General features: G+C 43.9%; 1 protein-coding gene across 1 annotated transcript in view; it reads right to left on the bottom strand.

Moving 5' to 3' along the window:
• NBAS (NBAS subunit of NRZ tethering complex) overlaps positions 1-25,961 on the bottom strand; it is a 360,677-nt gene that overhangs the window by 96,832 nt on the left and 237,884 nt on the right. The window contains exons 42-44 of the mRNA XM_007471211.1: positions 25,275-25,385; positions 14,984-15,234; positions 13,357-13,691 (exon numbers count right to left, since the gene is read on the bottom strand). Coding sequence (XP_007471273.1) covers positions 13,357-13,691; positions 14,984-15,234; positions 25,275-25,385 — 697 coding nt within the window. The remainder of the gene's footprint in view (positions 1-13,356; positions 13,692-14,983; positions 15,235-25,274; positions 25,386-25,961) is intronic.

Genomic DNA, 25,961 nt, shown 5'->3' with positions numbered 1-25,961 from the left:
TATATATATATATATATATATATATATATATATATATATGGGAATGCCACTTTCCACTCAGGAATAGGAGCTTCAGAAATAGCGTCTTCTGAGACAAATGTGCATTTGATATATATCTTTTCAATTTAAAAACTTATGAAGGAGATCAAAAGATCTTCATGCATTGCTGTAATGTATACTCTGATAATTACACATGAAGATCAATGTGGAGATATACACTTACCAGTAATTAGAAATAGAGGTGCATGTAGTTTGTCTTTAAAGTAAATATGTCTTACCTTGAATAAACTAAAATCCATTTACTTACATATAAAAAAAGAGTATGTATGTATTATGGCAGTATATCAGCTTTGAGTTAAACATTTTTCAATACTTTTTATCATTTTTCCATTTTGGTTTAAACTTCAGTCTTTCTATAAAACCTTATTATAAAGTCTTATAAAGTGTCGAAAACCTTATTATATATAAAAGTATAGGTAGGCAGAATTATGGTCCCCAAATATGTGTACATCCTAATCCTTGAGATCTGTGAAGACGCCACCGTACATGGCAAAGGGACTTTGTTGACGTGATTACTGGTACACTCCCTGCGATGGGGAGAGTATCCTGGGTTATCCACATAGGCTCCCCTCTCATCATATGAATCCTTCAAAGTGAGAACCCTTCCTGGCTTTGGTCAGAAAGAATTATGTGAAGACAGAGAATCAGAGAGATGCAACGTTGTTGGCTTTGAAGATGGAGGAAAAGGGCCATGAGCCAAAGAAGGAAGACAGCCTCTCACCACTGGATTCTCCCCTGGAGCCTCCAGAAAGCAGTATAGGCCTCCCTGCACCTGGATTTTAGCCCACTGAGACACTTGTCTGACTTTTCACCTACAGAAGTTTCAGATAATAAATTTGTATTAAGTCCCTAGGTGTGTGATAATTAGTTACAACTGCACTAGAAAACTAATCCATGGAGATGATTTCTTTTCCTTTTTTAAAAAAAAATTTTTTAAGGAGGAACACGTAAATTGTGTCAAGGTGAAGGTGATTTTAATTGAAACACATGAAATCCAGGTTATTTGAGCAATAAAGAAGACATGAGGGATGAAAGTCTTGGAGGATATATGGTATTTTTATTCCGTGTCCCAGAGAGCAAGGAAGGAAGTGGTTCTATTTCTTGTTGTTACAGAAAGGAGGACAGATCAAAGGGGCAGACCTTTCAGCGTCAGCTCCGTTGCTGTGTAATTTAGGAAACTCAAGCGAATCACCAGCCCTGAAACAGCCAAGTGAAACAAGGTTCCTGAATCCTGTTCTTAGTTCAATCCAAATACACATTCCTAGAATGCTGGAGAACATGGAAGTGGCTTGGTGGTGTGGGAGCAGAGGAGAGTCGGCAGAGAAAAGCTTACTGAGTTCAGCTCCCCATGTAAGAGAATAACATAAACGTATCCAATAAATGAACAAGTTGCCTCAGAAAATAGGGGGCGCCTGTCTAAGGAAGAAGGCTTATCATTTGCTGAAGACCCTCTAACACTAAACAGATAAGACTAGGATTGGAATTCTGACTCAGCTACTAACTTGCTTCTGACCTTGAACAAATGACTTAACCTCTAACCTTCAGTTTGCTCATTTCAAACTGAGATGTAATACCTACGTTGCGGGGCTACTGTGATGATTACTGGAGCTAAGGTCAAGTGGAGAACCAGTGGCTGGTACATAACCAGTGAACGATAAATGGGAGCCATTACTACTATTGTCACGTAGCACGTACAGTGATTTCCGTAGATGACAGAATATAAGTCCTAAGGTCTTATCATTTATTTTTAGCCGGACATTCATTTAGTATGTGTGGCAGGAACCACTTTCTCCTTTGCAGCTCCCACCTAGGCCCATAAAGCAGGAAGTTCCCCCGATGGGTCCCGAGAAGGTAAGTCCTGCCCCTCTCTTCACCTGTCACCCCTCGGGAGGGGAGGAGTGACAGCTGATGACATGGGGGGAAGAAACTGATTATGGGTGGCTAGTTCCTTCCCTTTCTTTTTGAGATCTGCCTGTGAGGAGAATACACTTTTCTTCTGCTCTTGTCCTTTCAGTGGTAAACGTCTGTGAGACAAAAGGGTAAACTGCGGACTATGGTTCCAGAGAAGCATTATCTGTCCAGTACATTCATATGGCTATTGAGCGTTTGAGGTGTGGCCAGCCTATGCTGACAGGTACTGTGAGTACACAACAGGTGGCAAAGACCATGCAAAAACAGAATGCTAAAATATCTCATTCATATTTTTATACTGATTACATGTTGAAATGGTAATATTTAGGACAATTTCACCTGTTTTGTGTTTCTTTTCTTAATGTGACTACTAGAAAATTTCAAATTCCACAAGTGGTTCACATCACAGTTCTATTAGACAGCACTAATCCAGAGGTCACCTCTCTGGGTCCCATGAGTGGGAATCAAGTTGGGAGGCAGCCCTTCAGAGAAAGCCCACATGCTCTCCAGATCTATCCTTGTGCTTGGCAGGGTTGTCTGAAGATCTGGGCAGGGAGCAAGTAGGAGGAAGGCTGACCATGGAAAATCAAGCCATGGTCGACACTCCAATCCTCCCAACAATAAGGTGACTTTAGTTTCCATCTAGCTGATCCCTCTAGCTCTTAACTGATTGCAACTTGGGAAGACAGGATGCTACTTATTGCTCTTTCCCCATCACACCCCAAAGATATGATAGAAATATTTCTATGCCCATGGAAGGAGCACAAGCATACAATTCAGAGGCAAGCACAAAGCAAACGTAATAGTCCTCTCCAGGTCCCTAGGGGCACAGGTTTCAAAAACATCTCCACTGATTGCAGTTGAGAGATCTACTGCAGACGGTTTTCAGCAGAAACAAACATGGGCATGAGTGGCAAAGCTCCCCAGGGAACAGGATTCTGAGACAAGTGGGATTCCATAGCAATAAGACAGCGACAGTGGCCACTGGGACACTTAACTGGAGGAACACAGAGCTTAAATGGGGAAATGGACATTAGGAAGGCAGAGTGACTGCAGGCAGGGACATGTAATGTAAGTCAGTCTCAGAGAGGAGACAGTCTGGATGGGCATCTTCCCTTCCTCCATATGGAGAACGCACACCGCATTTAACCCCTTCATGGGAGACCTACCCAACCAAGCTCTAGACAACTGGTTTGACCTGATAGGCTGGCAAAGCTGAACTCAGTAAGCTTTTCTCTGCCGACTCTCCTCTGCTCCCACACCACCAAGCCACTTCCATGTTCTCCAGCATTCTAGGAATGTGTATTTGGATTGAACTAAGAACAGGATTCAGGAACCTTGTTTCACTTGGCTGTTTCAGGGCTGGTGATTCGCTTGAGTTTCCTAAATTACACAGCAACGGAGCTGACGCTGAAACTTTTAATTTTTTTCTCTTTTTCTTTTAGAGTTTTAAAAGATGAGATGCATGGAAAACTTGGGGTGGGATTAACGTAACTTCAGATTTGCTGAAGCAGCTATACTCCTCAAGTGTAAGAGGGTATATTCTGCTGAAGGGACCTGCTATTACCCGGACACCTAACTCAGACCCCTCTGGCTAAGACAGAGCAGAAACCAGGAATATCATCTTTGAACTTTACTTCTGGTGAACTTAGAAAATTTGGATTTTGATGTAATTGAACTTTAACTAAAAGGGCAAGAGGATTTGATTTTAAGGATGTCAATTTCTTCCTGGGAATTTAATAATGAGAATTTAAATTTGGGCCATTTTAAAGTTGCTGACCTGTAATACTTGGCATATTTCTACTCTCATTTAAGCTTGTTGCTTAACTTCTGATGAGTTTTAATCATCATTCCAGTTGGGCAAAGTGTGAGACAGGAAATAGAATAGAGAGTAGCTTGTTAGCCTAGTCCACAGGGAGTCAGAAGAATGTGCTCTTCTGACCTATCTTAGAGTTTTCAGAAGCACAGGCAGTGCTGTTGCCACTACTGATCCCAGGAGGACATGCCACGAGACTCATAGGTACCAGAGGTGTGGCCCCAGGAAGAGGCGACATCAGGACCAGGTCCCGACAGACTCTGGACACCTTTCTCCCCTCACTGGCAAGAGGTTTCGTTATTAAGCTGAATTAGTTAAGGAAACAAAAAGCCCACTGCCCTCTCCTCATCTTTCCATTATGAGGAGAAAACTTTCACTCCAACCAACAGGCAGAAACCATAGGAAGAGCACTTCTGGCATCTCTCCCCTCCTTATTCCCCCCCACAGGAGGACAGCAGACTTCAAAGCCATGTGTAACGCAGCTACTGCCCGCCAGCCCTGCCTGTCCTCAGTGTGCACTCATCCTTGGCTTCCCTCTAGAATTACTTTCTATAGCAGCTCTAACTAGTCAAATTTCAAACAAGTGTGAACTTTTGTGAAAGACAGACCACTGGGCTGCAGATCCAGGCCATGCTCCCCAATTCCAGCTTTGCCAACAATATTTATTTATTGTTGGTATTTACTTTCATCTTTCTGAATTCTAAAAGGGGCTATGAGTGAAGGCGGGGTGGAACCATGATTAAGCATCATCCTCATACTTTATTGCATCCAGGCCCCAGAAAAAAAAATCATCTCTTCTTTGAGCTGAGATCCTGGCCTGGGAATAAAGCCGAGGACACCAGGTTGAAGGAGTGCCCCTCAGGAACTGCACCCTTACTCTGAGCCCCTCCTCTTTTCTTATACGTCTCTCCCAGAGAACTCCCTGCTTAGCTTGAGTAATATTAGAAAATAAATATGTTAGCTAAAAAATTATAAAAGGAAATCTGTAGAAGGAAAAAATATATTGCAAGTTCATAAATTCAAAGGATGATACAATGATATTACCATGTACACATTCCATTTACATTTTCAAATTCTTTCTGACACGTTCACATCTGGAAAGCTGATTAGAAATTAAACTATTTTGAGAAACTGAAATTTTAAGACAATCTTTTATGCACTTACCAGACATATCTTCATTATTATTTAAATTACAAACATTTAGGAAGTTGAAATGCTCTTTCATGTGGGCGTCAAGGCTGGCTGCCGTTTTGGAAACAATATCCTATGACAGTGGTTCTCAAAGTGTGGTCCACAAACCACAAGAGTCCCTGACTCTTTCAAGAGGTCTGCAAAGTCAAAATTGTTCACCTTTTTGACTTTTACCACTAAAACATTATTTACCTTTTTTCACTATGTTGACACTTATATGACGGTGAAAAAGCAATGGTGGATAAAACTGTGGGGACTTTGAACAATCAAGGGAGTGGCACCAAAATGTACTAAGTGTCACTGTGTTCTCCATCGGCATTTCACTTGAGAATGTTCTTGATGAAGGAGTAAAAATGATTGATTTTATTAAATCTCAACCACTGAGTGCATATCTAAGTGCATATCTTAGATATCTGCACATCTAAGAACTGAGAGATACACATGAAACATCTCACTGTGTACTGAAGCGTAGTAAGGAAAAAGCATTTGTGTGACTGTCTGAGTCATGAGTAGCTGAAGCAGCTGCTCTGGCACGCATTACCATTTGTGCTTGAAAGAACAACAGGTAGACAAACTATAGCTATTCAGACTCGAATATGTGGCAAACATTTTCTCCAATGTGAACAAAGTGAGCATGTCACTTCCAGGAAATTAACTCACAGTATTTGTTGCCAATGATACAATTGAAGCTTTCAAGCAAAAATTCGAGTTTTGGAAAACTTGTACCTACCACTGTGAGCTTGACAACTTCCCAATACTTAAAAACTCACTGGATAAGATGGGCGTTCAGAATAACCCATGTGACTTTGTTGATAACGTATAATGCACTGTATCAACATTTGGATGATTTGTATAACTGAGCGAGCCAATTTGCCAAACTCCGAGTACATTATATTCCAAATCATACATGGGTAGAAGATCCAATCAAAGTGTAAAATCCAAAACAACAGTTTTAATATAATAGAGCACAGAAAGATCAAGGATAGGGTTTCTGATTCCACACTACACCTCGACTTTAAGAATCTGTCATTTGTTGAGTTTTACAGTAGCATCAAAGAACACCCAAAATTACACCACAGGCTATTAAAGCACTCCTCCCTTTTCTACCTTGTATCTGTGTAAGGCTGAAAGCTCTTCATTTTCTTCAGCCAAAACGACAAAAACTGAAAGCAGAAACAAACGCGAGAACCCAGCTGTGTTCTATTCAGCCAGACATGTGACTGTAAAATGATGTCACTTTCATTATTTTTTTTTTGAAATGCTATATTTCCATTTTCCATCAAGAGATGCTATTCATGTCAACCTATAAATGGATCTATATATGAATTAACCTATAAATGAATTAAACAAATATTTTTAAAATATCTTGGTTTTAATTTCTAGTATGCCAAATATCAACAGATATTACATAAACAAAAGCTTTTTAGGGTCCTCAACAATTTTTAAGAATATTAAGGCATCCAAAGATCAAAAGATTTAAGAATAGCCAATCTATGATAATAATTATTTGAACAACCACACTGAGGAGTGCCTGCTTTATACTATGCTGGATACTGGAGCATTCGAGAGAAAAGGCAACAGCCTTGCCCTCAAAGAACTTCTAGTTTCACCAGGAGTGTAACTCTCAATTATAATTTTACTGTAAAGAAAAGAAACCCTTCATTTTAGGTTTCTTATAGGCATTTCTTTTTTTTTTTTTGCGGTACGTGGGCCTCTCACTGCTGTGGCCTCTCCCGTTGCGGAGCACAGGCTCCGAATGCGCAGGCTCAGTGGCCATGGCTCACGGGCCCAGCCGCTCCGCGGCACGTGGGATCCTCCTGGACTGGGGCACGAACCTGTGTCCCCTGCATCGGCAGGCGGACTCTCAACCACTACGTCACCAGGGAAGCCTCAAGCATGTCTTTTACATCTTGATGTCTCCAATGGCAACTAATGTAACATGGCACACAGTAATGCCTAAATACTTAGTGAATCTACATAATATGCATTTGATTTATGCATCAGAAACTCATATATTATGCCATGCAATTAGGAAATATGCCTTATCTCAGCATTTTTATATAGATTTCAGACACCAGTTGCTCATGATGGTGAAAAATGCACTCCCATCCTTAGTGAAAAGACAGTATTAGCACCAGAAAGATGCTGAAGTTATAGCTACAATGCAACCTTTTGATTGAGACTTAAACTTATGAAATAAATTTTAGTTTTAGATCATATCATGTTTTTTTTTTTTTTTTTTTGCGGTACCCGGGCCTCTCACTGTTGTGGCCTCTCCCATTTGCGGAGCACAGGCTCCGGGCGCGCAGGCCCAGCGGCCATGGCTCACGGGCCCAGCCGCTCCGCGGCATGTGGGATCTTCCCGGACCGGGGCACGAACCTGTGTTCCCTAGCATCAGCAGGCGGACTCTCAACCACAGCGCCACCAGGGAAGCCCTTACCTGGGGGTTTTTTTTTTTTTTGCGGTACCCGGGCCTCTCACTGTTGTGGCCTCTCCCATTTGCGGAGCACAGGCTCCGGGCGCGCAGGCCCAGCGGCCATGGCTCACGGGCCCAGCCGCTCCGCGGCATGTGGGATCTTCCCGGACCGGGGCACGAACCTGTGTTCCCTAGCATCAGCAGGCGGACTCTCAACCACAGCGCCACCAGGGAAGCCCTTACCTGGGGGTTTTTTTTTTTTTTGCGGTACCCGGGCCTCTCACTGTTGTGGCCTCTCCCATTTGCGGAGCACAGGCTCCGGGCGCGCAGGCCCAGCGGCCATGGCTCACGGGCCCAGCCGCTCCGCGGCATGTGGGATCTTCCCGGACCGGGGCACGAACCTGTGTTCCCTAGCATCAGCAGGCGGACTCTCAACCACAGCGCCACCAGGGAAGCCCTTACCTGGGGGTTTTTTTTTTTTTTGCGGTACCCGGGCCTCTCACTGTTGTGGCCTCTCCCATTTGCGGAGCACAGGCTCCGGGCGCGCAGGCCCAGCGGCCATGGCTCACGGGCCCAGCCGCTCCGCGGCATGTGGGATCTTCCCGGACCGGGGCACGAACCTGTGTTCCCTAGCATCAGCAGGCGGACTCTCAACCACAGCGCCACCAGGGAAGCCCTTACCTGGGGGTTTTTTTTTTTTTTGCGGTACCCGGGCCTCTCACTGTTGTGGCCTCTCCCATTTGCGGAGCACAGGCTCCGGGCGCGCAGGCCCAGCGGCCATGGCTCACGGGCCCAGCCGCTCCGCGGCATGTGGGATCTTCCCGGACCGGGGCACGAACCTGTGTTCCCTAGCATCAGCAGGCGGACTCTCAACCACAGCGCCACCAGGGAAGCCCTTACCTGGGGGTTTTTTTTTTTTTTGCGGTACCCGGGCCTCTCACTGTTGTGGCCTCTCCCATTTGCGGAGCACAGGCTCCGGGCGCGCAGGCCCAGCGGCCATGGCTCACGGGCCCAGCCGCTCCGCGGCATGTGGGATCTTCCCGGACCGGGGCACGAACCTGTGTTCCCTAGCATCAGCAGGCGGACTCTCAACCACAGCGCCACCAGGGAAGCCCTTACCTGGGGGTTTTTTTTTTTTTTGCGGTACCCGGGCCTCTCACTGTTGTGGCCTCTCCCATTTGCGGAGCACAGGCTCCGGGCGCGCAGGCCCAGCGGCCATGGCTCACGGGCCCAGCCGCTCCGCGGCATGTGGGATCTTCCCGGACCGGGGCACGAACCTGTGTTCCCTAGCATCAGCAGGCGGACTCTCAACCACAGCGCCACCAGGGAAGCCCTTACCTGGGGGTTTTTTTTTTTTTTGCGGTACCCGGGCCTCTCACTGTTGTGGCCTCTCCCATTTGCGGAGCACAGGCTCCGGGCGCGCAGGCCCAGCGGCCATGGCTCACGGGCCCAGCCGCTCCGCGGCATGTGGGATCTTCCCGGACCGGGGCACGAACCTGTGTTCCCTAGCATCAGCAGGCGGACTCTCAACCACAGCGCCACCAGGGAAGCCCTTACCTGGGGGTTTTTTTTTTTTTTGCGGTACCCGGGCCTCTCACTGTTGTGGCCTCTCCCATTTGCGGAGCACAGGCTCCGGGCGCGCAGGCCCAGCGGCCATGGCTCACGGGCCCAGCCGCTCCGCGGCATGTGGGATCTTCCCGGACCGGGGCACGAACCTGTGTTCCCTAGCATCAGCAGGCGGACTCTCAACCACAGCGCCACCAGGGAAGCCCTTACCTGGGGGTTTTTTTTTTTTTTGCGGTACCCGGGCCTCTCACTGTTGTGGCCTCTCCCATTTGCGGAGCACAGGCTCCGGGCGCGCAGGCCCAGCGGCCATGGCTCACGGGCCCAGCCGCTCCGCGGCATGTGGGATCTTCCCGGACCGGGGCACGAACCTGTGTTCCCTAGCATCAGCAGGCGGACTCTCAACCACAGCGCCACCAGGGAAGCCCTTACCTGGGGGTTTTTTTTTTTTTTGCGGTACCCGGGCCTCTCACTGTTGTGGCCTCTCCCATTTGCGGAGCACAGGCTCCGGGCGCGCAGGCCCAGCGGCCATGGCTCACGGGCCCAGCCGCTCCGCGGCATGTGGGATCTTCCCGGACCGGGGCACGAACCTGTGTTCCCTAGCATCAGCAGGCGGACTCTCAACCACAGCGCCACCAGGGAAGCCCTTACCTGGGGGTTTTTTTTTTTTTTGCGGTACCCGGGCCTCTCACTGTTGTGGCCTCTCCCATTTGCGGAGCACAGGCTCCGGGCGCGCAGGCCCAGCGGCCATGGCTCACGGGCCCAGCCGCTCCGCGGCATGTGGGATCTTCCCGGACCGGGGCACGAACCTGTGTTCCCTAGCATCAGCAGGCGGACTCTCAACCACAGCGCCACCAGGGAAGCCCTTACCTGGGGGTTTTTTTTTTTTTTGCGGTACCCGGGCCTCTCACTGTTGTGGCCTCTCCCATTTGCGGAGCACAGGCTCCGGGCGCGCAGGCCCAGCGGCCATGGCTCACGGGCCCCGCCGCTCCGCGGCACGTGGGATCTTCCCGAAACGGGGCACGAACCCGCGTCTCCTGCATCGGCAGGCGGACTCTCAAGCACTGCGCCACCAGGGAAGCCCTTTACCTGGGGTTTTTAAAGAAGGATTCGGGCCAACTTCTTAGTAGCATTTCCTAAGTAGGATGAGGATTTTCCACGTCCTTATTTTTGGATGTAGTTGTACCAGCAATGGAGAGCGAGTGTTGAGTGTAAAACACGAAGGCTAGGGTTACATGCAAGCACCCCCTTATCTAACCACATCATGCCTGAACCAGGCAAACAGTGTACTGACCTGCATTTCAGCTTTGTCGACCATTTTCCTGATTTCTAACTCACTAACTTGTTCTCTGCAAAAATGCTTCTAATTACTGAATGGGAAAAGCAATAGGAGAGCAACTCTGACCTGACTCAACTGAAACCCAACAATTCAGAATTGGAGCCAATGCACTTGAAACATTTGCATGCTTTTCTCTTCTGCATATTCATCACCTCGAATGTCCTGCAAATTCACTCTTGGCCCACATGACATAATGATGCTTTGTGAATATTCTCCCCGGGGTTTCTACAAATTCTGCTAGTGCAAACGACTATTACCATGAAGGCGAGAGCCTCCTCTGGCTTATTTCATTATGGAATGGGTACTAAATTCAGGCTTTGGGGATATTCCTCTCTGAATTGACTGCTTACTGTTCTCGTTAGGCACTCTGGATGTTCACCAGTTCTTTCCAAAAGTTTGGCTCTGAATTAAATGTGGGTAAACGTTTAAAAACTGCACACTATATATGAGTAGTATACACTTATTTTACATTTTTAACACCATGTACAAGCTGTGGCAACATCTGGTGTTTTGCAAACTTGGCCACATCCAGCCGCATTTCCTTTTCCAAATGTGTCCTCTGACATGTGAGGGTTGTATTTCAATATGAATTTTACACTCTCTCTCTCTCTCTCTCTCTCTCTCTAGGATAGCACTGTGTGATTTCAAACATGCATTGTATCTAAACTTTTTACTTTCCCTCTCTGAATGGAAAATTTAAAGCTTGCCAATTAATAAAATGAGAACAAATATAAAGCTAGACTAAAGATATCAAATTAATTTCTCTCTCTCACTTTTCTATACTTTATTTGACTTAGTAGAAAACTATCTCTTAACATAGTTTACAGTAAAAGAATATCTTGCGGAGAATTACACCATCTGAGCTAAGAGAAAGCAATGCCACAATTAACTGACTCAATCCCTACTGGGTCAGCTATGCATCTTTTCCTCAGGAAAAAATGCACATATGTCCACAAACAACTGTGTCATACATTTTCTCGTGGTTGGAGGGCATCTTAAAGATATACAGTTAAGAAACTAAGGTGATGAGAATGTGCTGTAACTTAAAATCATCTGACTTAAAACATCATAAATACTAACTAAAACTGAGTAGACTCTACATCCAACTCCTAAGTTTGTTTAATCAGGAGTAAATAATTGCTGTCGGAAAGTCTAGGCTGTCTGTCCAGCCCATATCCGTGCTCACAATTAGCACGTGGCCCTGGCTGGCCATGCTGGGCTTTGTCTCTGCCCTCATATAAAATATGTAAAACCTCCTTCACCCTGGGCCCCTCCATCTTCCTGGCCAGTCAGGTTGTTTGTCAAGGTCCTTCAGCCGTTTCATAGGTCCCAGCTCTGGAGCCATTTCCTTGGATTTCAACTCCCCGCTTGGTTCAGCCCCTTCCCTCCAGTACGTACTTGTGGCACTGCTAGTACTTACTTGGACTCAAACCTCTTCTCACCCTTGGAGATTCACCCAATATTTGCTGGACTCTTGTCTTTCCCCAGACATTGTGAGGTTCCTGCCGGGCTTTCCTCATTTAGACTCAGCCCTGCTCTGGAAACATCCTGAGACAGGGTGCTCCGCTTGGACTGAAAACGCTTGGGGCTCTCTGGCCCCACTGCTCTCTCACAGTCCCTACAAAGGCTCCAGGTCCCTTGCCTCTAGCTGTTTGTTTCTATGACTTCTTAGAAATAGTACCATTCGGTGGTTAAGAGCAAAGACCCTGGAATAAGCCTCCTTGAGTTCAAACTGTGGCTCCTCTGTTACCAAATTAACTTTGATGAACCTCTGTTTCCTCACCTATTAAAAGTGGGATAATACTATCATCTATTTCAAGATTCCTCAGTCACTGCCTCTGCCTGAAGAAGGCAGAAGTTAACAGAGATTCCTGAGGCTAAACCACGTAGCTGGTTAAGTGGCAGGTTCAAACTTCAAAGCCACGTGACTCTAAACCTGTGCTCTTTTCAAACATATCACGCTACATCCCTTTACAATCATCCTTACTTTTTTCCTTAACAACAACAAAAATGATTATCTCCTCTTTATAGCGGTGGCTGTAAAATTTAAAACCAAGTTATTAACTAAATTCATTGAGTTACAATAATAAGGAAATGAAGTCACTGGTTATCCACAACTGTTAATCTAGCAAGTTAGTTAAAACTAGCATTCCCCACAGATGTTTGAACGTCTACCTGGGCCAACCTCCAGATGAATGACTTGGATTCTTAGCCTCTACACTCAATTTTCATGATAATAATAGCTGTAATAAAAATTCATGGGATAGGGTCCTGGGCAGACTTGCCAACTTGGGGGAAAGAGAAGGCAGCAGCAAAGGTAGGGAAGAGAAAATGAAAGGAAGTTCCAAACGCAATGCAGTTCAGCAGTTGAGACCAGCAACTGGGAGATTTTCTAGGAGAGATGATGCCCCGTGTCCAAGCAATGAGAAATTCACTTTTGTTGAATAGTGGTGTCTGGGTGAGGGGGCAAGAAGGGGAGGGGAAGGACCCACATTACCTATTTTGTGTGAAACTCTACAAAGTTGAAGGATCGAGAGGAGAAATTAGAGTCCAATTAAAGGGCGCAGACCTGGGCATGGAGCGGACATTGGAAACTGCCACACAGACTCACATGGGTAATTCTACCACCAAGTCACGTACTACGTAGCATTCACGTGAAACTTTTTTAAGACCTGGACTTAATCGTCGCCAAGTTGTTAGCCTGGCTCTGAGTGCAAGTAATGTGGGCTTGGCACGGGAGGTTCTTTCCACTTGTCAGTTGGAAAGAACAGGATGGAATATTTACTATAAAACGACATATTATGAGAACTATAACATGAACAAAATGTACGTGCAAATTAGAACAGTTAAGCCTGATTTATATTGCCTGCACAACTGTGACAGAGGAAAATGACCTCCCAATTAAAATACCTCATGCTTAACAAAAAACAAAACTGCCAAACATGTAAGTAGTCCTTATTTCAAGAAAGCAAATAAAAACAAAATCGACAGAACGTAAGAGTAATTTTCATTTCTTCTAAAGCGGCCAATCTACTTTAAACTCTTATCTTTTTGGTTACCTTGGTCACAGCTTTTGGAGAAAAGGTCACTGAATCCACCACAGTGATGAGGTCACCTGGGAGGAGACGATCAAAGTATTTCATGCAGACGTCATAGGCGCACAGCCACTCGGGGGAGGACGCCGGGACTTGTTTAATGAGGTGAGGGTCTCCAGTCCAGAACAACTTCTGTAACCAGATGGTATACAGAGAGCTTGGGGAAAGCATGCGCCCATCCTTTTCAGGGATTTTGGGAACAAGTTTGGAAATGGATAAGATATTTTGACTTGAAAGGACTGGCTCCAATGCCTCAAGAGGATTCATGTTTTCATCTGTCAGCTTTTTGTAGTTAAGACCTATCGGAAAGAAAAGGGGAAAAAAAGAGAGTAGTTCATTCCAAGATAACCATACAGGAGCTTTCAAATACACATACAGCCCCTCTGTGTGGCTGAATGAAAAGATTTAGGTACAGCACAGCTTCGTTTATCAATGAGATCCATCCGAAGATCTGAGTTCCAATCCCTGCCTGCAACTTAACCAACTGTGCGACCCTGAACAGGTCACTCAACTGCTGTGAGCCGCAGGGCCCTCATTTGTATCCTGGAGATGGCAGTATCTCTTTGCTTCTTCAGTCCCCCCGTGGCACCTATGTCTTCTATCAGTGCTCTCACCAAACTGCACTATATTCGTTATTCATCTAGTATCTCATCAACTACCTGAGGGCAGGGATTGAATGTTACTCCCTTTCCTCTGTGTCTAGTCCAGGGTCTAATTCAGCTACTCAGTAAACCACGGATAAACTGAAGTAAATACTCACAGTTGTTATGAATAGCAGATGAATGCAGCTTTGCAAGTGCCCTGTAAATTGTTAAGTATCATACAGATTTGAGAGGTATTAACACGGTTAATTAGTTATGAGCTACAGACACCATTCTAAAGATTTCCACAGGGCTTCCCTGGTGGTACAGTGGTTCGGAGTCCGCCTGCCGATGCAGGGAACACGGGTTCGTGCCCCAGTCCGGGAAGATCCCACATGCCGCGGAGCGGCTGGGCCCATGAGCCGTGGCCGCTGAGCCTGCGCGTCCGGAGCCTGTGCTCCGCAACGGGAGAGGCCACAACAGTGAGAGGCCCGCGTACCGCAAAAAAACAAAAAAAAAAAAGAAAAAGATTTTCATACTTTATCAAAGATTCAAAGGCTCTTATTTTAAGGGTTCCATACATACTTTAAACATGTAGGTCCAGTTAAGTGAAATTCTGCCAAATTGCCTATTGGGAAGTGTCTCAGCCTTGTCATTTATGTTGATTAAATATAACCAGTGGAAGCAGGGTAAAAACGTTTGGCGCACTAGTCAGAAACTTTGGATTTTAGTACCAGGTCTGCGTTAAGTCATTGTGTGACTTAAGTTTCTCCAGTATTTAATTCCCTCAACAGTAAGTAAAGGAGTTGGAGACAGAATAAAGTCTTACGCTTTTTTTATGCTTATTTTATATTTTTTATGCTTATTTTATATTTTTATGCTTATTTTAGCATAAAAATACTGTGGTTTCACAGTTATGCCAGCCACAATGCAGGAACAGGACTGTATACAGAAAATTGCCCTAGATTAAATTTAAAGAATGAGTTCAAGCAGGAAAATGATTAACTTACCTGATGCAACTACCTTAAATTTCTTTAGCAGCCGAATGTGGGTTTCTGGTTTAATGGTGTATTTCCCCAAATCTGCACAGCCACAGCTTTCCAGCAGAGTGAAATAATACAGCAGTCTTTCATGATCAAAGCCATCAATCGTGGGATAAATATACTTGACCATGTGCTTGTGAAAGGCTTCGGGACTGGTCTTCAACGTCTCGAAGAGATGAAGGGACTGGGCTCGGTTTTCAATTTCTACTGTGGACAAACTGAAATTAAGAGACAAAGAAAGTATGTTAAGATTGGTAAGATTTGGTTCCTTTATTAAACAACATGTTTTTTGTTTGTTTGTTTTTTTTTTTTTGGAAACCTAGGAAGAAAGGCTACTTCTTACAAATCCCTTCTTGCTGCCTAATCAAAGACAGGAAACCACCAGTGTGTGCAGGTAGTTTATATAAAGGGAAACAAACGTCTTTCAAATGGTACTATATGATTTTCACGTTGTCTCATGCGGGTCTACAGTACCCGGTAGTTCTCTACAGAGAACTGCCCAGTGCTTACTAGCTAGGAAATGAGCTCAGATCCGTCACCTTTTACTGTGCATTATGTATTCATATCACAAGAAAAATTTAAAACCTGAGCTTCCTTATAGAAATGTAAACAAATTTATTGTTTCAGGAATTTAGGAAATAGAGAAGTGAAGAAACAACCCCAACTTTTAGGCATAAATTTTATATCAAAGAGGCTTGAACTGATAGTAGACATAACCTTGATACTGGGTTCAAACAGAATTAAAATAGAAAAGAAGAGATACTTGCACTTTCACTTGAATTATCTGTAGTAACGAATGCCACTTGAATAAAGCACACATCAATATTTTCATCCTGACTTAGCTGTCTTTATAATGTTATTTTTTTTTAAGTCACTTAAGGTTAAACTCTTGAAAAAAACATTTAAGGACTTCTGCTTGGTTGAACAGTTTGTGTTTTTCGGGTGACGGGGAGGGCTTAATTTTGGTCTCATGCTTCTCCCTGGACAGAATACAGTGCCTCCTGCCCAGCATAATCCCAATGCCCCACGCGGGATGAGTTTCAAGCTTTCTAACCGTAAGAGGCCTTCAAGTGGCCTTTGGCACTAACAGAAACTCCCAGCTTCCAGGGTTCGCAGAGCAGCAATGAAAGTACCTGGGAGCAGGAAGTGAGACCTCTGACAGGATCAGTTAGGTTTCATATCGTTTAAAAGCAACTCTTCTGAAATACGATACCCTGTTTCTTGGAATTCCCCCTAAGTGTCAAGACATGTTTTTGTTTTACGTAAAGTTAATACACAATATACTTTAAAATTTGTATCAGGATGTGATAATACTTGGGATAACAGCAGCGATTTATAAAGTCAAAATATATCAAGCAATTCAAAAATGCCCTTTTAACTTTCACTTCAAGAGAAACCCTATTTTTCTATTAAGACATGGTTTAAACATTTACAAAAATATCCCTATCTATAAACATGTCCCTGGTCTATAAAAATGTCCCAGAGTATCCGTCTATTCATAACATGCTTTAACTATTTATTACTTTGCCTGTGTCTCCCTCACTAGACCATGTACCGCTTGACGGCAAAGATGATACCACATTTTCTTCAGCTCTAGCTTCTCAGCACCAAGCACCAGTGTGTGGTACAAAGGAAACACTCGACACGTGCCTTATGAATGCCAAATAGATGGGAGAATGAACAAAAACTTAGGTGTCCTCTACGGACAAGGCCCTGTGCTCAGCACTGGGGAGGGTACAGAGTTACAACACAGAGCTCTCATCCAGCAGTGTGGAAATCCAGTTGCATTATACATACTTAAAAAACACTGCAGAATAATGGTGTGGGCTGACAAAGGACATGCAATTATATTCCAGTTACGAGTGGGGTCACTAAAGCCGTCCTTTCAGAGGAGGTAGATATCGATGACAGCAGAAGGCTTATCGAGAGACGTACTTGAGCTTGGTATTGTAGAAAGGAATGAAGCAGAAATAATATGAACAAAAGTATCAAGACAAGAAAGCACAGGCCTGTACAGGAAACAGCGAGTATAAATGGACGGTTATTTCAAAACTCTTCGGATACTATCACTATTCAAAGAATGCAAGGTCACCCCTGAAACACACAGGCAGACCTTGTTTTATATTGTGCTTTGCTTTATTGTGCTTCACAGACATTGCATTTTTTTTACGAATGGAAGGTTGGTGGCACCCCTGGGTCAAGCAAGTCCATGGGTGCCGTTTTTTCCGACAGAGTTTGTTCACTTCGGGTCTCTGTGTCATATTTTGGTAATTCTCGCAATATTTCAAACTTTTTCATTATTATTATATCTGTTATGATGATCTGTGATCAGTGATCTTTGGTGTTCCTATTGTAATTGGGCATTGTTTTAGCAATAAGGTAACTTTTTTTTTTTTAAATAAATTTATTTATTTATTTATTTTTGGCTGCTCTGGGTCTTCATTGCTGTGCACGGGCTTTCTCTACTTGTGGTGAGCGGGGGCTACTCCGCTGTGGTGCGCAGGCTTCTCATTGTGGTGGCTTCTCTTGTTGTGGAGCACAGGCTCTAGGCACGTGGGCTTCAGTAGCTGCAGAATGTGAGCTCAGTAGTTGCAGCATGTGGGCCCTAGAGTGCGTGGGCTTCAGTAGTTGTGGCTCGCGGGCTCTAGAGCGCAGGCTCAGCAGTTGTGGCGCACGGGCTTCGTTGCTCCGTGGCATGTGGGATCTTCCCAGACCAGGGATAGAACCCACGTCCCCTGCATTGGCAGGCGGATTCTTAACCACTGCACCACCAGGGAAGTCCCTAAGGTATCTTTTAATTAAGATCTGCACATGTTTTTTAGACATATTTTCGCACACTTAATAGACTATAGTATAGTGTAAATGTAACTTTTACATGCACTGGGAAACAAAAACATTCATGTACTAGCGTTATTGTGATATTGGCTTTATTGCACTGGTCTGTAATCAAACCTGCGATTTCTCCCATACTGCACACCCAGTGGTATATGAAAGTCACAGAATTCCTGATGTTCCTTCATAGTTTGCAAAGTGACGTCTGAAAACAACTCAGTGAAGAAGGAAATAAGAAACGGAGTCACATGCCGTTAAGATGATTCACGTTGACAAAGACTTGCAATCAGAGCGACATGCCTGATGGGAGAGGAAAGAAACCCTGCACTTATTCCATGGATTACTGTGGCAGGCAAGTGCGAGACTGTCATCAGAGAGCTTAAGTGACGCCTAAGACCAAGCGTCCAGATCTGTCTGGACTCTGCATGGCTGGGGCTGCTCACCTAGTCACAAAGCAGCCGTCAACCAATGGCGCTTAAGCGCCCTCACTAACAACCATTTCAAAACCAGGATTCTTTCTGTGACAGACATTAATGCTCTCTCAGGGGCAGTAATCTAAAAGAGTTCTCCTGTCACACTTCACTGCTATCCCCTGGCAAGCAGAGTATCTGAGACTCATCTACAAAATGGACAATGGCTAAACCATAACAGCTTTAGTCCATCTGTGTTCGACTAGATTCTGAATACAGTCTCTCTCAGTCAACGTTACTTTCGCCCCTCGCCCACCCACCTATTCTTCTGTGCCTGCAGTTTAGTTTGCCTGATGTGCAATTTTCCCTAATTATCTTGTCAAGAGAGATACTGGAATACCTTTACCGACACATGATAAACACGAAAACCTCCCTCTTCAGTAAATTACAAGGTACAAAGATCTTCCATAGATGCCAGTAATTGATAACCCATTTTACTAGTTCCCAGAGAAAGATGCTGTTATCTTCCTTTCGAACAAGAAATGAAATCTCTGCTTAGAAAACAATTCCAAAGCACCCATATTCAAGAGAGTAGGAAGAAATACCGTGAAACTACTGTGGACCTTTCACTGATCAAATCAATGGTTACCCTTAAAAACTGTTTAAACTAATATATATATATATATATATATATATATATACACACACACACACACACACACACACACACACACACACACATATATAAATATATATATACACACATATATATACACATATATATAAGTATATATATGGTGCAAATTTAACTTTCAGAGATTAACTACAAGAAGAAAATTAGCATTAGTTGTACTAAAGGCACAAGGAATAAGTTATTAGTACTAATCCCATGATTAAGGGATTCTGTAATGGCTTCGAGTTGTCAATCAGCCGAAACTGTGATTCAAGAACAGCATGAATTGAAAGGACTTATATTCATGGAGGGAAACAAATTTATTTAAATGCATTTTACTTTACTCAATCTGAGGCTGAGTGATAAAACTGATACAATTCCATGAGCTGACTGAAGAGGAGAGAAGGCGGCGAGAGGGACAGAGCTCCTGGGAAAGGCCGGAGGGAGCAAAGGGATGGGGTCCACTGGTCCACACAGTTCAGATGCAGAAACTTCGAAGCATTTCCCCCAAAGACTAATCCTAAAAGTGTGAAGATGCAGAAATCCACACGAATGACCATGACCATGGGTGAATAGGCCTCCACCACTGATTCCTGGGGGAAGACACAATTCTACCCTCTAAATCACAACGACTCCGACCTGAGGGAAACAGTCCGAGATATTTGCCACACAAATGCCTCAGAATGAACTTGATGTGGCAGACTTGACCTGCAGTGCTGCCTGACAGCTGAATATGTGGTTATGCTGGGGAAACATGGTAAAAAAAAAAATAATCATGGCCTTTTCCAGTTTTTCCAACATTTTAGCCAAGTGTCTTTGCAAACCAAACAATGAACTTTAACTTTGCAAGGTCACCTACACAGTTGCTGAGAGAATCAATAATGAGTACCTTGGAGTCTGTTTCTTGTCACACTAACACTTGGTGAGTTCCTTTGTGGAACGTTTTCTGTGGACATAGTGGTGACGTGGAAAGAAGCCCATGTGAATAGGCTTCGTCTCCTCCATAAGGACAACCCTGACCCCTTAAGCCTTTTCATTTCTCATAAAATGTCAATTCCGACTGGATATGTAGTCTCATATTATTACCTCTCTAACAAAAAAATATTTTAAAAGACACCATAGCACAGAAACAGCAACAGGCATCGTTTACTGAACACATCCTGTACAGTAAGTACTATGTCATCTCATTTAATTCTCACAAAGCATGTATATTATAACTGATACCACACTGTCCTGAAAAATAATTGTTAAAAAATCAGATTTGCAATGTTAGGCTGATAGCACTCAAGAGGGTGAGTTCAGTAAATCTGGTCTGTTTCCAGAATTAACAATAGCAACTACTTTTTTTTCCCTTTGAGCATCTAATACATGTCAGGCATTTTGTATAAATCTCTCAAATCTCAGAGCAGTTCTGCAAAATGGAATAAGAATACTCATTTTGCAGAGGAGGAAACTTAGGAATAGGGGGATGAAACAACTTGCCCACCATGTACACACTAGAAGGAGGTCACAGAGCCACGATTTAAACCCAGACCTGCAGGACCCAAAGACTGTGCACTTTCCACAAGACAAAAACCGGCCCCAAAATGCATCTTTTTGCTTATTACATTTTGTGCCAATGTCAGGAATTTTTTCCTATCTGGGGGAAAAGTGGCCTTAAGAATCACAACATGGAAAGGAAGGTTGCAGATACACGGAAACAACTGCTTCCATTTTGGTGATGGTAGTAATTAGTTCTTCCATTTTTAGGACTGGAAGATTTCTTCTTATGTACAATGCAAATCACAGTCTCGGTCATGATCAGGATCATGGTCCTTTAGGCCAAAGAAAGATCAAAATTTTATGTATCGCTCAATTTTAAAAAATAAGTAAGACCTATGACCTGAATTTCTACATTCAACCTTCCTACTCTAAATGGATTTTTCCTGGTTTGAATTTTTACTTATCTTCTTTTTCAATGTTATAACATACTTTTAAGAAGCTAAGTTGCCTTAAATCCCCTCTCTACACACCAACTATTCTCAAACTCCTCAATAAGTCAAGAAGAGAAGGCCAGAATTGAGAATTCTTCACCATGTGACAATCTGGACACAAACCTGCCTATGAGCGACAGCAACCCTCAGGCAGAGATTCTGTGTCACTTCTGTTTCAATGCAGGAAAAGGTAGATGTATTATAGTTCATTCACCTCCCCACAGCTACAGCATGCTCTTGCCCATCCTTATACTTGAGACTAAAAGAATCCGACCAGGGAATATGAAATTGACTGTGCAAAACAGCACAGCACAGAGTCCCTTCCCAGGGGCCTGAAAGAGGCAGCACTGAACTAACCAGCAGAGATGAAGAGGTATCATGATCTCTGCCACCCAAGCAAAATCACCTGGATAATTAATCCCCTGGGTGATGGAAAAAATACCTACTAGAGTGAAATGAAAATGTAGGATGTATGGCCTTCAGGTCTGCTGTTTAAATAAGAAGGAACAGATGGAGTGTTATCAAGGCTGACACTGAGAGGCACTTCTGGCCCTTATGTAAGCCTTTGCTTACCAGGCTCCATGCGCTCCAGCCATAAAGGCGTTCCTGTAGTTACTCAAAAAGGCCAAGAACGTCCCTGTCCCAGAAATGCCTGAAATGCATTCCCTCTGCCTGAAATGCCTTTTCTTCCATTCTCCAATAGTGAGCTCTTTTTAGGTCCGAGAGAGGCCTTTCCTACCTGCTCCCTGTGCATTTCCTCTAGGGTACTTATTATGACCAGCAATTTATTTTTTAGTTGTTTTTAACTGTGTGTGTGTGTGTGTGTGTGTGTGTGTGTGTGTGTGTGAGATGGGGGTCTCCCCAATTAGAATATAAGCTCTGTAAAGGTAAGGATGTGTCTGTCTTGTTCAGCATTTAAACCTATGCTTGGAACACAAAGGTACTAGGAAAAAGATAATAATATTTAATGAATAAACAAATGTGGTACTATTCCATCAGCTAGAAATATCCTCTGCCATTTCAAAATGATCCCATATTCAAAACTTAAAGACACACATGGAGTCAGCAGGACTGGCAAGAACAATAACAGGAATAATCTCGACAGCATTAAAGAGCCACCCGGCTATACGCTTTCCACAGATTTTCTCTAATCTCTACAACCATACCAGGTGGGGATGGTGGTCCCCTTAACTGAGAAAACAGTGACTCAAGAGGATTAAGAGATGTGCCCAGGTACACAGTTGGGGTTATGGGCAGCAGAGCTGGATCTTGAAATGTGGCCTGACTCCAAAACCCATGCCCTCACTGGTAGTTAATGTTATCTGTAAGATGCACCAAAGTGTCTAGAACAGCCTAGAGGTGAAGATGGCTGTGAAGGCTGCAGTGAGTGAGAAATCAGCCCTGAGCTCAGGGAGCTGAACACGCCCTGGGAGAACCAGTGTCCGCCAGAGGGAGCCAACTCCAGGTGTACACAGTCGCTCAAAGCCATCACTGATGTTGAAAACTACCAAGAAAAAGAAAGAAAATGAGGAAGAATAAGGGGAAAAAGGAGACCGGGAACTCAAGTTTGGGTGTTTACGACAATTATCTCTTTCTTACCGGAGTGAAATTCCAGGAATAAACTACCATTAATTATGGATCATGTGTCAGGTACTGTAGGTTTGATATTTCACCAGGAAGTCATTTAATTTTTATGACACCTCACTTAGAGTAAAGGAAAATGAGTTTCAGAGAATTGAATTCTCTTGTGCAGGGACACACAGCTGGAGAGACACAGGATTTGCTCTAGGTTTCTTGATTGGAAGGCTTCTGCTCTACTGCACAATGCTGCCTCACCCGACCTGTGCGTCTGCTTATCTGTACATTCGGTGAGACGAGGAAATACCTCCAAATTCAACCAAGAGGAAGGAGAATGTAAAATTATAGAAAAAAATCAACTTCAGGGGGGACGATGGCTTTTATAAAAGAACAGTAATACAAAACCCTAAGGTACAGAACATTATTTTTCTTGCAGCTCTGACCTATTAATTTCCCATTGGCATTGACTCAACAAGTAAATATTGGGCAATTTCTATTGTACTAACAAGGCTGATCTTTAATACTTGTGTTACTAAGCTGAACTGAATAGTGAGGCAAACAACAGGCTTTTAAGTAAAGAACATGAAGCACCAAACAACACCACTTGCTAAATCAATATTAGGTGTTTTGTCACTCACAAGTAATGACAAAACAGGAGGTAATGACTTCCTGCTTTTGTAATTTCCGTGCGTTTGTATAATCACACCACTATCAGGTATAATGATATGCTGGGAACAGTCTTGCACGTTACTAGAGTGCCTGATAATTTATAATATATTCAGAGATCAATGGAGCATCCTGTTTGTACACACATGACAACCTTTTATGTCACATTCAAGGAAAGGAAAAAGATATTTAATAAAATTCCAAGATTTTTTATGTTAATATGCATATAATAAGAAACATTTATTTGAACATATTTCTATGCCTCAAAAATGGTGAGTCAGTACAATATTTATCACAGATAACACTATTACCCAGGTAGCAATTTCATAAATACTAAAACGTAGAGGGTAGAATTTCAAAGATATTAATAAAAATTAAAGATGATGAGTTATAAGCTGGTCCTGACCAGTCAATACTACCCCCACTTCTTGAAACTATTCCTTCCCATGGCTTGCCTAGAACAAGAGCCCTTCCTCTCGATTGCTCTTTTTGTCCCTTTTGCTAGCAGCTCTTCCTCTATCACTAATTGTGGAAGGTCCCCGAGGTCTGTCGTAAGTCTTTCTCCTTTTCTCATTCTATGTCCATCACCCAAAGCACACCCACAACATGGCTTATTTATCATCTATGTGCACATGGCTCCCAAATTAGCATCTCCAGCTCCACCTTCTCTTTTGAATTCCAGATCTATAAGATGCACTGTCTACTTGACCTTTCCTCTTGGGAATTTCAATGTGTATAACTTTTCCATTCCTTTGCCTTTTCCTCACCCTCCCCTGAAATACCCTGTGTCCTTAACTAGTGTTTTCTGTCTCAAATGATGTCACTGTCCAAGAGGCAGAACACGTAAAATCCTGGAGATAATTCTTGGCCCTTCTCCTTTCACTCACCTTCACAGCTAGTTTATTCTTACTAATCAATTTATTTATTACCATTTATTTCACCTTCCAGGTATCTCTGAAACCCATTCTCGCCTCTCCTGTACTTTCAAAGCCCTCCTCCAGGCTATGGTCACCTGTCCTGCAGTCTATTACTATCATAGCTCCCGAACTGGTCCACATATGTCCACGCTGGCCTCCCTAAAATCTTTCCTCAACATGGTCGCCATAGTGATCTTATCAAAATGCAAATCTGATCATATTACCTCCCTCTTTTTTACCAGAATCTTTAAATACCTTCCTATTACTCTTAGGAAAGAGCCCACAGCCCTGGATAGGGCCTGTACGGTCTGGCTGCAAGGTCTGGTTTCCAGGTTCTCAGCAGCCCCATCTCACCTCGTGCTCCACTGACTCTCAGGGCATCACCATACTACCCATCTGTTAGGCTCACAGACATCATGTTCCATCCTGTCAAAGGGCTTTTGCATTCAACTGTTTTGCCTCCCTAGAAAATGCTTCCCATCTCCTCGTAGTGTACTTAATTTTGAGTCACTATTTAGGTCTCAGCTCAAGAGTTATTTCTTCAGGAAAGCCTTCCCTAACTATGCCAAATCCCCTATTTGGGCTCTCTTACACAGTGCCTATAACAGCTTTAATTTCACATTTGCTTATGTCATTATTCAATTATAATCTGTCTCCCACCATAGACTATGAGTTCCAAGACAGCTGAAATTTACTGACTATTATAACCCTAGTACCTAACACTGTTCTGGTACACAAGAGACTGTCAATAAGTATCTTCGAATAAATGAATGAATCGAAGTCTCAAACTCAGGACTATTATTACTGAAAAACAAAAACTAAGACTACTGTTAGCATATTGGTATGTCAGAGACATATGAAGAGAGACTATACAAAGACACTGGTCTACTACATCTCAAAAGGAAAAGTGAAATTGAACAGTATGACTTCAAGATTCCTTTAAAATAGACTCTGAAAAGAAAGACATGGAAATAAACTTGCATAAGAGTTGTGTGCATGGGATTCCCTGGTGGCGCAGTGGTTGAGAGTCGCCTGCCGCTGCAGGGGACGCGGGTTTGTGCCCCGGTCCGGGAAGATCCCAGACGCGGAGCGGCTGGGCCCGTGAGCCGTGGCCGCTGAGCCTGCGCGTCCGGAGCCTGTGCTCCGCAATGGGAGAGGCCACAGCAGTGAGAGGCCCGCCAAAAAAAATAAAAAGAGTTATGTGCTTACCCACTGTCAGTGAACAGGAACTCCAAATGGGTCATGAAAACTTCCCAACAGGAGACACTGTAGCGCTGGGCCAGAGAAAGCGCAATGCTGTAGACGTTCTCCTCAAGCGTCCTTCACGAACGTTCATCAGCCAGAGGGAAGGGAGAGGAGAGAAACACATGACCTTAATCAGCAAAGAAGACGCTCGTTAGGACCGCTCTCCAGCTGACAGGGGTGCAGCCAGCACAGTCCTTAATAAGACATTTCACAGTAAGTCAGGAAAAGTACACGGAAGGAATTTTAATGCTCTTTTTCTCTGTGGTGCATTGCAATTGACCAAGGAATTGTCTAGATCAGTGGACCTCAACAGAGGGTGATTCTGTCCCCCAGGGGACATGTGACAATGTCTGGAGGCATTTTTGATTGTCACAGTGGGTGAGGAAAAGGAGAAAGCTGCTGGCATCTAGCAGGTGGAGGTCAGCGAGGCTGCCGACCATCCTACAATGCTCAGAACAGCCTTCCCACAACAAAGAATGACCCAGCCCAAAATGTACTGAGATCAAAAAATTCTGATCTAGATACCAGAGCCTACAGTCAAAAAGCAGTAGAAAGGAAAGGGATCCCTACCCTACAGATAGATATTTGAGAAAGCAGTTAGTCACTCAACAAATTTCTGTTTTCTACATTGGGCCAGCTACTATGCTAGCT

The sequence above is a fragment of the Lipotes vexillifer genome, unplaced genomic scaffold, assembly GCF_000442215.2.
Source record: "Lipotes vexillifer unplaced genomic scaffold, Lipotes_vexillifer_v1.1 scaffold604, whole genome shotgun sequence".
Classification (NCBI taxonomy): Eukaryota; Metazoa; Chordata; class Mammalia; order Artiodactyla; family Lipotidae; genus Lipotes; species Lipotes vexillifer.
This window is presented reverse-complemented; position numbering and strand designations above follow the sequence as displayed.